At 44.8% G+C, this 15,165-nt stretch overlaps 1 protein-coding gene across 5 annotated transcripts in view; it reads left to right on the forward strand.

Moving 5' to 3' along the window:
- The window catches only part of Wdfy4 (WDFY family member 4), a 233,016-nt gene that overhangs the window by 166,847 nt on the left and 51,004 nt on the right, over nucleotides 1–15,165 (forward strand). For all 5 annotated transcript variants that reach the window (XM_027389479.2, XM_027389481.2, XM_035452661.1 and 2 more), the window contains 3 exons: nucleotides 3,475–3,595; nucleotides 5,959–6,044; nucleotides 7,806–7,868. In XM_027389479.2, coding sequence (XP_027245280.1) covers nucleotides 3,475–3,595; nucleotides 5,959–6,044; nucleotides 7,806–7,868 — 270 coding nt within the window. The remainder of the gene's footprint in view (nucleotides 1–3,474; nucleotides 3,596–5,958; nucleotides 6,045–7,805; nucleotides 7,869–15,165) is intronic.

Here is a 15,165-nt window from a genome sequence, read left to right on the forward strand (position 1 = left end):
AGCACAGCTGAGCATTAGCCCTTGGAAGAGGCTCACTGATGCACTGTAAAAATATCCCCAATCAAGCCCAAGAACACCGTGAGCACCCCATCACTGGACTTTGGCATCTTCTGCAGAAGTAAGAAAGCTCCTAAGCAGCCTGGCTCTTAGTTATACTGTGCCCTCTCCATGTCTGGAAGTTCAGTGACCTTAATTAGTTCATTATGGCTGTCAAGAATCAGGGTCCTAAAAGAATCACAGAATTTTATAGTTACACAGCCTTACAAGCCAAAAGGACGGATCAAGGTGTCAGCAGGAACCCATTTTCTCAGCTGCACATGGGAAGATGCCTTCCTTTCCCCTTGGCTTCTGTTGTCTGGGCAATCCTTGGAATTTCTTGGCTTGTACACAGACATATCCCACCAGCTCCAGGCCCATTTCTCATGTCTTCAAATCATCTTCCTGTGTGTCTCCTTGCCCAGTCTCCCCTTTTATGAAATCATCAGTTGTCTTGGATTAGGGCCCATTCCCTTTATTTTAACTTGATGACTTTCATAAATGTCCCATTTTAAAATAAAATCATGTTCTGACATAAAAATATCCCAAACTGGCATTCACCAGAACCTTAGTGGTCAGGTATTAAGCCCCATCCTCCTTCCCTTTCCATGGGCAGTGTTGGGCATCATTTCTCTGTTGAATTCAAATCCCAAAAAGTTACTAAACATCCATCTCATGCTTGGTAACTCCATAGACACAAAGAGGTGAGACCACAGAAGAGTATACGATCCTTGAGAGATTCCAGCTATAAATTTCAAGTGCCATTCTGACAAAATCAAGTGAGTTCAAATAGGAGCAAACTGAAGTATATTTTATTTTGAAACCTACTTCAGCTGTCATAGTCCAAGACAGTCAGTGTCATGACTATCATTTATCTGACATAGTGGATTTCCCTACTGTAACTAATAAAAGTTATGCCAAGGTCACCGCAGACAATTTCGTAGGTCAAGATGGCTGCCTGAAAGTAGAATTCTGAACAGCACCCTATGAACTACAGGTCCACCTATTGATGAGCAGTGACCACTTTCTTCCCATTCACCCTAGACAACTGAGTGCTGATTCATTTAGCATGATTTGTAAGATGAATTGTTATCCAAAATACCCAGTGACACCTGTATGAATACTGCTTCTGATCTACCTCAACTTGAACTTCCTTCTGTGAACTCAACAATGGATGTAGTTTAGCTTTTCTGAGGATCCATGGCTGTTCTATGTGGTTACTCAGTTTCTATAAGCATCAGAACAATGACTGTTTCATTTCTCTCAAACACTCTTACCACACTCCAGTACATTCTTTCTCAGCCTGCCCATGTGTCACAGGTATCAGTTGTGGAATCTATGGCATAGGGTAACTGAAAGGAGGGAGACACGGAAGAGCTCTGTGAAAACTCTGTGGGAGCCTCATGTTGAATGAGCTTGGGTTTAAGAGTCAAGAGGACCTGGGTTTGAACGCAGTAACAAAATGTAACCTTAAGGAAGCAACGCCTCTGGCAAGCAGCTTCCAGGTTTATAATTGGAAAGGACCATGGCGCATGCTCAGGGGAGACTCATTTAGGATCAAAGTAAACACTGGATGGGTAAGTACGAAGCAGCTAGGGAGCATGACAGTCGCATAGCAACTATGCACAGGACTCAGGGGAAGCTCAGGGGACAGAAGCTTTGCCCACCCTGCACATGAGACACTGACCAGCTCTGTGGAGGACCTAAGCTATAGAGGGTGTTTTCTGTGGGTTTCACAGTAGCCGGTGGGGGCACAAAAAGGATTAGTGGTTGTCATTGCCACCATATCTTGACCTGGATGCTGTTAGCTTAAGCCAAGGGTGGGAGTTAAAATTATCCCCATTGTTCCCCGAGCATCAGAAATATTTAGCAACAGCTTAGCTTAGACCCATCTGAGGCACTGGGAATGCACAATGGGTCCTAGTTAGCAGAAGCTTTGAATTAAAGCCTCCTGCCCAAGGCTTCCAAAACCAAAACTACATTTTCTCTCTGATTAGCCTTACAGTGATGTGGCTCAGAGCAGAGGGTCCAGTAAGGCATTTTCAGAAGGGCCAGGAGGGGTTGCAAGGAGCCTGTGTTTACATCTTAGAAGCTATCTGTTTAAGATGCTACCCAGAGGATTCAGGCTTCTACCCTGTCCCGTAGGAACCTTCAACTGGACACAAAAGTCCATATTCTTCATAGTATGGCACCTGGGCCACTGACTAGACTATAAACTGCCTCCAGGTCTGTGACAGTCTGACTCCTCTCAGCTACAGAGGGTGACATGGAGGCCTCATGGGCTTTACTGAGGGGCTAATACCAGGGAGATTTGAAACAGTATTTTCCCCCATATTCCCATCTTGGCCAGGGTTCCTCCACCTCTGGCCTCTCTAGGCATATGATCCAGACATAAATTTCTGTAGCATTGATGTACTGGGGCAAGTCATTTATCTTAAAGGGAAATTTTATCAGAATGGTCTGAAAGTTTATGACAGTACACACACAGTTTAAGATAAAATAAAATCTAAATAAATCCAAAGTGCTAGCTACCTTACCTAGCTTTTCAGAAATGGAAGTGTCTGTAAAGGGAGTTAATTTTAGTTCCTAAGACCCCACCTGTGTGGGTCCTGAGAGTTCCCCTACTCATCTCAAGGTGCACTGGCCACTCAAATATATAGAATGTTCTCCTGTGTGGGAACAAGTATTCAGACTTACCTGAGGTTCTCTGACCTCTCCACTTCTTTCAAGGAGGCAGGCTCATTCTGAACCTTCCAATGGATGGAAAGCCTCCTGAGACCTCTATGTGGTCCCATTCTATCTTATGGGTGCTCCATGTTGCAGGAGGTGTGACTCAGGTGACATGTGCCTCTGCTCTGCTCTTTGGTAGGATGCTGGTTGGCCCTCAAAGGCCTAGCTTCAGAGAATTTAGAAGATACTCCCTTCTCCCAACCAAGCCTGGATCTTGGAAACCAAATGAGCTCCAGTTAGTTCTTTTGTCCACGTGGTTACACTGTGTCTTCTAATTCAGTGGACCTCCATTTCAGACAGGCTCATCCAACAACTCTGGGTGGTCCATCTGAAGAGCTTCCAGGGCCACTAAAGATGCAGAACTGAGGGAAGCGGGTCCAAGCCATGTGGTGTAACTAATTTGCAGACTTCCGGATGCAGGGACTGTTTTCACACACCCAGCCCCCACAACCCAGATCAACATAACACCCCCGATGAGGTTGGCACTCAGCCTACTCTTCAAGAGCAAAGCAGAGTTGATTTCTGGCACTCAGCTCATCGTGTCAGCAGAGGCCAACAGAACAGGAGACACAACTACAGCCCTCCTCCAGTGTAACCCTGAACACTGTGGGGGCTGGAGGAGGCAGTGAGTGGGAGGAGCCTATTCTATTGGTACCTTCTCCCGTGGATCTCTGTATGTGTGCACCACATATCTTGTTTCCCTTTCAGCATCAGCGATCCCTTCATTTTCAACATGTGCAGCAAAGACAGGTCCTCTGACCATTACTCCTGCCAGCGCCATGCCTACAGTGACCTCAGAGTGCTCCGGCCAGCCCGCTTTCTCCTGCAGGTTAGTTAAAAGGCTCTGACCCACCCAGGGTTACACCAGGGTTTACTCATTATAACAAGTGAACCAGCATTGTCAGAGACACCTGCCTGTGACTCCTCTTGGCTCCTATGTACAGCTCAGGACTCTTACAGACAAGCCATGAGTATTATACCTCTGAGCATAATCTGGTCTCCGACTGACTTGGAGTTCTGGCAGCCACTGCAGGCTCTCCAGCCAGGCCTTTGGCTTATGGGCTGTTCTTGCTCACTGGGCCTTCTAGGAGTCAGCATCTTTCCTGTGATACAAAACTGCACTGAAGATATAGGAGTTTGGGGCATTGTATAGAGGGCTGGTTATCCTGACCAGGTGTCACTAGTCCCCTTGCTGACTTCCCCCAGCACTTGCCTAGCTCCCAGCTTCTCATTATATCCCAGGCCAAGTGATTTAGGGACCTGATGACTTCTCCTCTGATGTGCTTCCCAGAGCTTCCCCCACTGATTACAAGGCCCTCTCATGTGCTGAACTCAAATGGAGGATCCTGTGGGAGAATGACTTCAGCCATACTCTCCTGCACCACTTTCTGCCTAGAACATTCTATTTAGAAGTATCACCTGTAGCATGGGTAGGAGGAAGAGATCTAGGACCCAGTGGCCTACACTCCAACTTAACTCCATCAGTCTGACCTCAGCAAGGGCAGGGCTGTCTCCCAGGCCTTCAAGGCAGCTTCAGGACACAAGAGCCTGGTAGCAGGAGAGAGGACCAAGGCTCATCTCTCACTCTCCTTGCAGGCTCTGGGATAGTTCCCAAGGACAGAGAGGAACACTATTTAACTTGCAAGAACCTACTAAGGGCTCCTTGAATTTTTGGCTTCATTTGAGGTGTGTGGAACACTTTAATTTTCCTGTAAGCCTCCTGCAGGAGTCTCTTTATTCCCCAAAGCTTCTTAGAAGCTCATGGAGACCTTTCAAGGGAGTAAATTCTAGAGTTCCAGCTACCCTGGAGACCATGGTCTAGGCCTCTACTAACTACTTTTCGTCCATTGTTTCTACTTTGCCTGAAAAATTTGCTTATTTTTTTTTCTGACCCTGAGCTCTTTCAAAAGGAGAGGAGGAAGTAAGGGGGTAGATTATGGAAGGAGTTCCCACCATGAAGATCCCAGGCAAAGTCTTGGGCTTCATACCCACAATGGCTCCCTTGGTCACTTCTCCAGGCCACCTCACCCTCCAGGTAGGGGCAGCCATGCCTTACCTTTCCCATACTGGCATGCAGCACTGATCACACACCAGACACACAGAACCCTTTCCTGGGTTTCTGTGCTTGCCTCACAGGTTTTGTATGTAGCAAGTGGCACCGTGAGTGGGTTTCCTCTTTCCCAGGAAATAGTGATTGCTTCCAAGTGGTTGTTTTCTGGATGGTTGTAGAGTTCAGAGGGGGTGGCATCTTTGTCACCAAAGGGCAGGGCAGCTGATAGAAAAGCTTTTATTATCCAATTCTGGGTTCTGCCAGGAAAGTTAGAGTCTGCCACTCTAAGGATGTGGACAGAATTCGACCTTCTGCCTTCCTGTTATTTATGTTTCTCTTTGTAGAGCTCTTTTATGTCTAGGTAGAGACTTGAGGGTACCCACACAAATTCCCCTTCTGCTGGGAGAACTTGGTGACCACCAGGAGAAGCAAGTGATCCTTGCTGCTCAATGTATAACCCTAGACCCAAGTCTGACCCTTGGCCCTCTGTGTCCAGGCTTCAGTCTCCCTGGCCCTCCCTCCAACTCTGGGAATTCTCCCTCTCAGATGCCATGTCATTCTTGAGATTCAGCTCATATCTGGCATTGTGGCATCCCTTATTCCAAGTCTGTTATATGTTTATCTTAGAACATAAGGAAAGCAGAGAGAGGAGAAGAAAGGGAAGGGAATAGCAAAAATTAAGAGAACCATGTAGAGTTTATTCAGGCATCACAGTGTATTGTCACATCAGGATGACTCAGCAACATGGCTGTAGGAAGTGCCCCATATGTCTACAGATGAACATTAAGGGTATTCAAATGGAGAGCTGATTCCTGCTTTAGAAAACCAAGCCCATGACCCGAAAATGTCATACAACTTGAGTGTGCAACTGAGCATGCTCTCCCTCTGTCTGCTCTTCACCCATCCTGCTAATGAATCCTCCACTTCCTGCCTCATCTGCAGGTGGCCACACCCCCTGCTTCACCATTCATCAGAGTCCCGCTCACCCACCGCCAATGTCTTCACATCTCGAAAGAGGTCTGCACTAACCATAGGGTTTTCTACCACAGAAACCCACATGGCAAACCACCACCTGCTCTGTCACCCACAAGCACCTTGGTTCTAGGAGTTATCATTGTAATAACAATAGTCTCTCTGTATAGGATATCGCCCTGGAGATCTTTTTCCAAAATGGGTATTCCAAGCTCCTTGTCTTCTACAACAATGACAGGAGTAAAGCCTCCAAAAGGTAAGGGCCTGACAAATTCTGGCTTCCAAGAAACCCATCCTAAACCCTGGGCAGAGAAATGGAGACTTCCCAGCTCTATTCTTGAGAAAAGGTTTCCCAACCCCTAGCAAGCAGAATTTAGGCCAGGTATAAGGAAGAACTTCCTGACTTTTGAGACTAAGTACAAAAAACCAGAGGTGCCTCATCTCTGTGGCAGCAGGCAGTAGTGACTGAGGGGAGAAAGCCATGCTGACACAGGCTCTTTAAGGAGGTGGCTGTGTAATGGACCTTCTAGAACATGTTGGCTGTATTTTCTAATTTTTCAAGTCATTTTTTTTTCTTTTGGCTTAATCTCTCTTTTGGATTCCAGTTGCCAATTTTACTTATTCTAATGTCATATTTTACTGGAAAGAACTCCAAAGCATGGATTCCCACTTACATGCCAAAGCATCTTCTCTAAAAGAAGCCTGCTGCTACCCTTCAGCTCCTTCTCTTCTCCAAATAGATGAATCAATCTAAGCCACATCAGCCTGCATCTGTATCCTTAGCACACAGTTGCTTGCTTCTGTTCTTATGGAAGTTACAGAGACATGGTCAGGTCCACAGAGAAACTAGGCAGAGAGAAGGGCAGCCTCCTGGTCACCGGCAGAGCAAACGGGGTGGGGGAGTGGGGCGAGAGCAGGTGGTCTCTGACCTACAGAGCTTCTGGCTTCGCCTTTCTGGTGGCCCTGGCTGGTAAGGGACCCCAGGGCCAGTCACCGTACCCAGCACTCGGGCTGGAATGGAGGAAAATGGATACACAGGTTTGTGTCTGCCAGAGTTACCCACTTAGGGTCAGCTGCTTCCTAAAACCCATGTTGTCTGGATGGTCTGAGCAGACACTGGATACTGTTGCCTCATGTGCTCCTCTTGCTTCTGGGTATGAACGAAGGTTTCTTGCTATTATCTGGAAGCTTCCTTATACATCTCCTTTCTGCCACCCTAATGGTGTGTTTGAGATAGCCAGTTTGTAAGGGTTCAGTTGATTTGGTGTCACATATTAGAGGTCCCAGTAACTTGATCAGATAGCTGCATCATTCTGGGTCTGTTGTCAAAAGTGTCTCATGTTAAGAGCATGTGACAAAGGCATCATTTCATGCCAGGGAAGTAAAGGAGGCATCTGGAGTCTCACAGGCCTTATCCCCTCTGATGAGTAGATGGGGAGTGGCAAGGGAGGGAGATGGGGGGCAGGAGAAGGAGGGGGAACTGGAGTTGGTATGTAAAATGAAAAAAATTAATTGAAATTAATTTCCCACCACATTCCAATAACCACAGCCTGGGAACCAAGCCTTTCCCCAGGGTCTTTGAGGGGGCACGTAAGACTCAAAAGTTAGCTGAGAGCATAGGCTGTGAACTTGGCCTAATGTGAGCTCTAACACAGACTGTGTGTTCTAGAAGACTTAAGATGACCCTTAAGCCTACAGTGATACAGAGGAACATGTGAAAGTAGTTATCAAATTGGTCATGGAAATGTAAGATGCCTAGGCCCTAAAAAGGACCTTCAAACCCCTTGATTCAGTAACTATTGTTTTTTTGCCATTGCTCTTATTAATGGACCTAGCATGTATGATGCAATTGACTGCCAAAGGGTGCAGCAGAGGCACCTGAGGCCTGCCTGGTGATCAGGACTGCAGGGCAGGATGGAATGAGGAACATGGATGTGTGTGGGAGGGGCATGTAGACCAAGCTGGTGGGAGGGCAGTGAGTGGCTCCACTCATGCAACTCTTTCTCTTTTTGTTTAGCTTTTGCACTTTCCAGCCCAACTTGAAAGGAAAAGTCAACACAGAGGACCCCTTCAACCTAAGGTAATGTCACAGCAGTGTGCACTCTGGCCTGCTCTGTCTTCATTCTTTTCTTGCTCTGGAGCCATGCAAAGGACATTGCCATTTGTTTGCAAGTTGTTTTGTTTTTTTTTTTTCCAATCTGCATACATCCTTTATCTTACTCCTGGAGTTTCTGCTTTCAATTTAACTTCTACAAATAGGCCTGGAGTCCCACCTCCACAGGCTCTGACAGTCTCAGACCTGAATAGCAAGTATCCCCTACTATAGAAGGATTAACTCCAACTCAGCCTGAAGCAGGCCCTCAGGAAGGGGTGTGCAGCAGCCATGAGAGTTTCTGGATGTTCAGAAACTAAATCAGTGCTGTCTGAACATGCTTATTCAGGAAATCCAAAATTCTTCAAATTCTGAATCAGGGAGCACCAACGGGATGTCACAAGGAGAAACATCTACATGTTACCTCAGGTGGCACATAGGTCACATTCCGGTCAAGCATACTAAAAATATTGTATAAAATTGTCTCCAGGCTTTGTGTAGAGGATCTGTGCAAAAAGATGCTTGAGCCTGCTGATGTGGGAGTCATGTTGACAGTTAATGTGAATTTCTTGGTGAGAGTTACATTCCAGACCCAAGACACCTAATTATATATATGCAAATATTCAAAATTGCAAAAATATCCAAATTCAAAGCATTTCTGGTTCTAAGCATTTAGGATAAGGGCCACTCAGTATGGGTGGTGTGTGAATTAGATGGGAACTTAAAAGCCTGTTGTGTGGGTCATCTTGTTGGGGAACAGCATGCTTTCTGGTCCCAAACTTTAACACCTCTGCAGGCACCAGCTCCCTGGAAAGTCAAGCTAATATCAGCAGATTTTTTTTTTATTTATTTCTGATGGGAGTGAGGATAGGAGGAAGATGGGATTGGTTTTATTCAGAAGTGTGTCTGGGCAGGGCAGTTGCCATGCCAGGAATGATATTTGGTAAATTTGTATTACGTATGGATGGGTCTGACCAATTTATTCAAAATATTGATAGCTTGTGATGTATAATGTCTGGTACTCAACAAAGTGACAAGCAATACAACTCCAGACTCCCTTATACTTGCTGGGTTTATTATTATATGCTCATGAGGAGGATACACATATCAATTTAGTCTAAGAAACACAAGAAGACATGGTGAGGGAAGGTTTAATAAGAAAAATAAACTTGAATTAAGACTTGGTCAATGACAGACCTATCATGCAGGGAGCCAGGAAGAAACATTCCTGGGGTCAGGGGCAGAAGAACATCCCCACAGGGCGATTGGCTAGTCTGGCAAAAGCTGCTTCACTGGCATACAGGGAACTACTGGGAACAGATAGAGGCTTAATGGTGAGTTTGTGGTGTCCTGCAGGGATCTTGAGAATGGTGCTATTTTGTTTGTTTGTTTGTTTGTTTTTTCGAGTCAGGGTTTCTCTGTGTAGCTTTGGAGCCTATCCTGGCACTAGCTCTGGAGACCAGGCTGACCTCGAACTCACAGAGATCCACCTGCCTCTGCCTCCCGAGTGCTGGGATTAAAGGCGTGTGCCACCAACGCCTGGCAAGAGTGGTGCTATTTTTATGAGTAACTAGGAGGTAGGGGGCTGAGGGTCAGCAGAGGAGTGAGGGAACTGGATTATCTTGAGAAGAATTACCTTAGCAATTAAGTCAGGAATAGACCATAGTAGATCAAAAGCTGAGACTGGTTCCAAGTCTGCTGCAGTGACCAATGTGGGTCAGAGCTAGCAGAATGGTGATGTGAACAGTCAGACGATGGACAGATGCTGAAGGTACAGATGATGGGATTTGATAGCAAGTGTGGGGTGTTTGTGAGAGGGCAGACTTAGAGGAGGCAAAAAGGTTCAGTCCTGAGTGGTTGGAAAACAAAGTGGGGATAGTCAGAATGAGCTGCTGTGGGGGCTGTGCTGACTATCGAGAGCTTTCTTTGGGATGTGTAAATTTAGAAATGTGTGCCACACTTTTAGGAGGGGGCCAGGAGACATCCTGTAGACCATTAGAAATTCCAACTTTCGAGTTTCAGGGGGAGATCCTGACAAGATGAAATTTGGAGTAGTATTTTGAACCAAGCGAGTGGACAAGACTAGCAGGTGAATGCATGCATGTGGAAAAGAGGTAGGGAGCTATGCCGTGTACCCACATGGGCCTGAAGAGAGGACACTGATGGGGATGAGACCACTAGAGGTGGAGAAGGACGAGACAGAGAGCAAGCTCAAGCTGCAGGTGTAGGGAAGCTCCTAGAAGCCTGTTGAGTGCTGCAAAGTGGGGGTGGTTAAACATTCTCAATAGACCAAGAAGGATAAGAACTGAGATATGACCACTGATCTTGGTAACAGAATCATTGACAGCTCCAAAAGATGGCAGTTTCTGCTGACAGAAGCAGGATATTAGTTCTTTCGCTAATAGAGTGGGATGTCCAGGTGAGTCAGGGCATTGCTGTGGGTCATTGGTGGTAAGGTGACTGTTTGCCAACATTATGATGGGCATAGATAGTTTGGTAGATGAAAACAAGCTCCAGTGTGCAGGTCAGCCGGTATCACTTCTTGACATCTTATCCTGCTCTTATGAGAGATTTACTGCCTACACTTGGAGTTCTCGGGTCATTTCATTGTAAGTTGTCCTCAGCCACCCAAATAAATGAAGAGAAACAAAAAAAGAGGACCCATTGCCTATGTGCCTAAAGGCAAAACAAAAATAAAAAAAAAAAAAAACAACCTGGCTCATCATCATGTGTGGCTGTCTCTCTAGGCTCAGGAAAATCTGTTAGAAGCTGTGGCATGTCCTCTAAGCAAGGACTTCCCCTTGAGCCAATTCTGTTCTAGGCAGGCTTTAAGAACACTTTGGCATCAATGTTCCTAGTATCCCCCAACAGTCACGTAGGAAGTCTACCTCATACCACATACTGTAATTTTAGCAAAATATCCACAAACTGGTTTTCATTTCCTGAACCTAGTTTCCACTTCATCGGAGTCATTGGTCAGTTCAGGGCAGCATGCTTACCAAGAAGCACTTGGTGATCCTATCGCTCTCTCTACTCATTCTTAGGCTAACATTCTCAGAATCATAAAGGGCTCTTCCCCTGTATCACATACCCTCTGTCTGTCACAGTTTCTAGTCCAGCTAGAGAGGGGGACAGGCAGAGAATGGGTAGAAGAGTGTAGATGATGAGCTGGCTATGCCCGCCGCACTGGGAATCCCTACAGAGATGGCTGTCAGGTGGTAAATGATAGTTCTCTGTGGTGAGTCAAATAAGTGGGAACTCCACACTCACCCATAGGTTGGCCTTGTGCACCTCCTCACATGTATGGAGCAGCTGCTTTTAGGTCCATTCTGTGATGATTTTTCATATTGTAGCAAGATCTGCCTGGGCCATGCTGTGTCATGCCTGGCACAGTCCCAGCATAGGCCCAAGAATGTAGACCCTTGTAGAAACTTCCTGCCATCCTCTGGGAACAGTAAACATCCTCTAGAGTTTACAACAAAACTCATTTTTCAATGATGGTTTTCTGTTTATTTCCTTTATAAATTCTCTTTGTAAATAATAAAAGACAAGGGATTTAGAATATGGTTGATAAGAAGCTATGGAATTCCTATAAGAGGGTGACCATTCTGCAGTTGGTTACAGTGCCAAGGGCACAATCTTAGCAGCCTGGAGCTCTACATCAAGTTCCCCTTCCTACCATGCTTCCACCTTTAGTGCCCCTCCCCAGAGATCAGTGTAATGGACTAGCTCAGGGCTGGGTATCTGTAATGTTCATGATAATTTTAGCAAAGCCCATTTCAGCTCCTCCCTAAATGGAGCATTACAGTTCTTGGGTTTCTTGATGATATGAAACCCCGAGAGGTCCATGATGGAAGATGAAAAATCTATCCCTCTGGACCTAGGGAACAACAGTTATAACCAGAGGTAGAATAAATGCTGCCACAAACTTAAAATGAGTGTGACAACCAAAACTCCAGCACTCAGATGCTTCTTACACAATCCTGAAACAACATGGGATTGGGAACAGATGTGTAAAGGTCTAGGAATTGTGGGAAGCAGCTTAGATGTTCATCCAACCCAGAGGCTCCCTGTGCCCAGCTAACTCCATGAAGCTTAGAACATAGACACAGAAGTCATACATTTTTAAAGCAGATTTCTTAGATTCGGCAAGGATACAATTAACAATGAGTAATTTTAGATGAGCCAAGTGAGCTGCAGGTAACATGTTCTTTTGCTTGAAATGCCTTAACTCTGTAGCATGGCTGAAGAATTTCGGCTCAGGGATTACTTGGTATGCTACAGTGACTCTGAAGTTTGTACTGGAGAAGCGTACAAAGATCTGCTTGTTACTGAGTTTAAACTATGTTTTTAAAGTATGGTTTTAAAAATAACTGTACTTCACAGGAAGTTGCAAAAACAGTGGAGTCTCTATATATGCCTCCTTTACCCCCACCTTCCATGGGAGCAGGTGGTTTAACCACTAACTTACACAGTTTTATAACCAGGACAATTCCATGTATATTAGCATCTATGTGACTTTTGTCATGTGTGCAGATCCATGCAAGTGCCACCATAATCCTTATGAGTAATCATTCCATCATTACAAAGACAGCCCTTGCTCTGCCACTTCACCATCAGAATCACCCCTGCAATGCCTGCCATTCTTAGCTACTGGAAACTGCTTACTTCTTTTCACAACTTTCATTTTGTGCAATATTTGGAGACTGGCCCTTTAAAACCTAGAATAATACCACTAAGATCTGTCCAAGTTGTTGCATTGTTGCATATTCAAATAGTATGTTTCTTTTTATTGCTGAGTAGCACTCTATACATGATGTGATACCAGAGTTTGCTCAGCTACTTGTAGATTGAAAGCCATTTGATTTTTTCTAGTTTGGAGCCACTACAAATAAAATTGGCCATTTACATTTAGTGTAATTATCAAAGTGTTAGAACACAAGCTGGCCATTTTAATTTTTGTCTGTGCTTTCCTTGATTATTCCTGTTTTCCTTTTGCTGCCTTTTTGTGTACAACTAAGGGGATAGTTAAAATTCTATTTTTAACTTGTCTATAGTATATTTGAGTACATTTCTGCATATGCACATTGTATACATGTTTTATCTCCTTGATCCATTTAATTATACACATGTAGACTTTTAAGTCTTTAGTTGTCTATTAATGTATATTTATAATTTCTTAAATGTTCTCTTTACATACATGCAGAATACCATAAGAAATATCTCGCAAATGCATTTTTCATAAGCAGGTAGTCTAGAGCCAAGGGAAGCAAAGTAAAATTCATAAAGCCATTCAGTAGCTTGGGTAGCACCGGAGAGCCTGTCTTCCAGAATGTTCCCTGTGCCACTCTGTCTTCTAATTTGGGATTTTTCCTCTTCAGAGTTGTTTATTTCTGCTAGCTGATTGGTCTTGATGTTTTTGCCATAAGCTATTCTATAAGGTGGATGCTGGGCGCAACCTGAGGAATGGAGACACAAGAGACTAAGGCAACTGCTCCAGGCAACCAGGGTAAAACACAGGACATACTGTGATCAAGCCAGGCTGAACCTGGCTTTCGAAACAGAGACTACTGTTACTACAAATAGTTTTTTTCTAGTTGAAGAAAGAGAAACTCATTGCTTTATATTATTTCCAGGCTTAATGAAACTTCATGGGACTAAACATGGCAGTGGCATTTTATAGCAGGAAATAACATCAATATTAAATAAGATGCAGAAGATGTCTAAGTGCTTTGTCTCTCCAGTCTTTGCTCTGTCTGGTAGCCAGCATTCCCTAGCTAAAAATGGGTCTAACTACAGTGTATGCCAGACAAATCAAAGCTGTCTCCTTGCTTGGTTCTCAATTCTGATGAAGTTCAGTGTACTTAAATCCCCTTTTAAGACCCAGGAAAAAGTGCAAGTACAGAGAGCACCTCCAATGGGGGTAGAAACGAAACTTCATCTTGTACACTAGCCACTCAGTTTTTCCATTTTATCACAGGCTAGGCAGAAGGTGCTGTCTACTGCTGGCTAAGGAAGGAAGGAAGGAAAGGAGGAAATGAAAGAAGGAAGGAAAGAAGGAGGAAGGGAGGGAAAGAAGGAGGGAAGGAAATACTAGCAGGGAATATCCCCATCTCATCTTTCACCCATGGCCATTGAGCCACAAATGGAAGTCCTGGAAGTTTCCCATCTAAAAGGCAGAACTATATGCTGTTCCTAAGTGGCCAGTCTATTCCCAGAACTCACAACCTTAAGACCTGGCTAGTGAATTTATGAATGAATTTTTTTGGAGTTTTGCCTAAAACCTGGAAAATAGAAATTCCTAAGTGTCTCTTTTCCCTGAAGCAGTCTTAGAACTTGTAGGGAAGGGGAAACAGTTTGTGTGTGGGGTCCAAGCACTTGGGACCAAGAGGCAGGTAGATTTCTGCTAGAACACCCGCCCCGATAAGAGCAGAAAAAGACAATCTAACTAGGAGAGTGTAATCCCTGATGCTACAGAGAAAGAAGCAGAGTAGCAGAGAGAAGTCAGGGCATCAGCAGCAGCAGCTGACTCCAAAGACTGTCAGCTCACATCTTCTTGAGACCTCGGTTTCTAAGATGTTAGACATGTAGAGCTGGACTGAAAGATGCTGAATGCTTCCCTTACTGCCTTTCTTTGGCTATTGCCCTGATCTACACAGTAAATTCCTGGCAAGCCTACGCTACATAGTGGTCAGGACAGGCAAAGAAGAAGAAAAGAGAAGAAGAAACAAAAGCCCAGAAATATATGCATAATGACTCAGCTGTGGGCCCCATCAGCAGACCAGATGAGAATATCTTTCTCCTGAGACCAGGGCTGTTTGAGTGACTATTTCCACTCTCAATAGATAGACCTTGTGCCAAGGTCCCTGTTGTAGTAATTCACATCTCAGATATGACATCTGTAGATGGGCTTCCAATAAATCATCTGAGATATTAAAGGAAGAGAAAGACATAAAGATAAGTAGTCACATTGGGGAGGATTGTGAGTGGGTTCTGGTGAGTGTAAGGGTGTACAGTCCACTTGATGACATGTGTCACAACTATTTTAAAAAAGACCCTTGGACACACCATTTCCAGTGATGCAGGACTGCCAGAAAATAATCTAAACCATGTCACAATGTTTGAGTCATCCAGACACTCATCACAGAAATATTTCCATTAGTGCAAAATTGGAAACAACTTAAATGCCCACAGGAACGTAGTTATGCGTGTCATGGGAAAGGCTGTCTTGCAGATGTTTACAATGTTGGCTCCAAAGACCATGTGACAACATGGGTTTCAAAAC

The sequence above is a fragment of the Cricetulus griseus genome, assembly GCF_003668045.3.
Source record: "Cricetulus griseus strain 17A/GY chromosome 1 unlocalized genomic scaffold, alternate assembly CriGri-PICRH-1.0 chr1_1, whole genome shotgun sequence".
NCBI classification, from domain to species: Eukaryota; Metazoa; Chordata; class Mammalia; order Rodentia; family Cricetidae; genus Cricetulus; species Cricetulus griseus.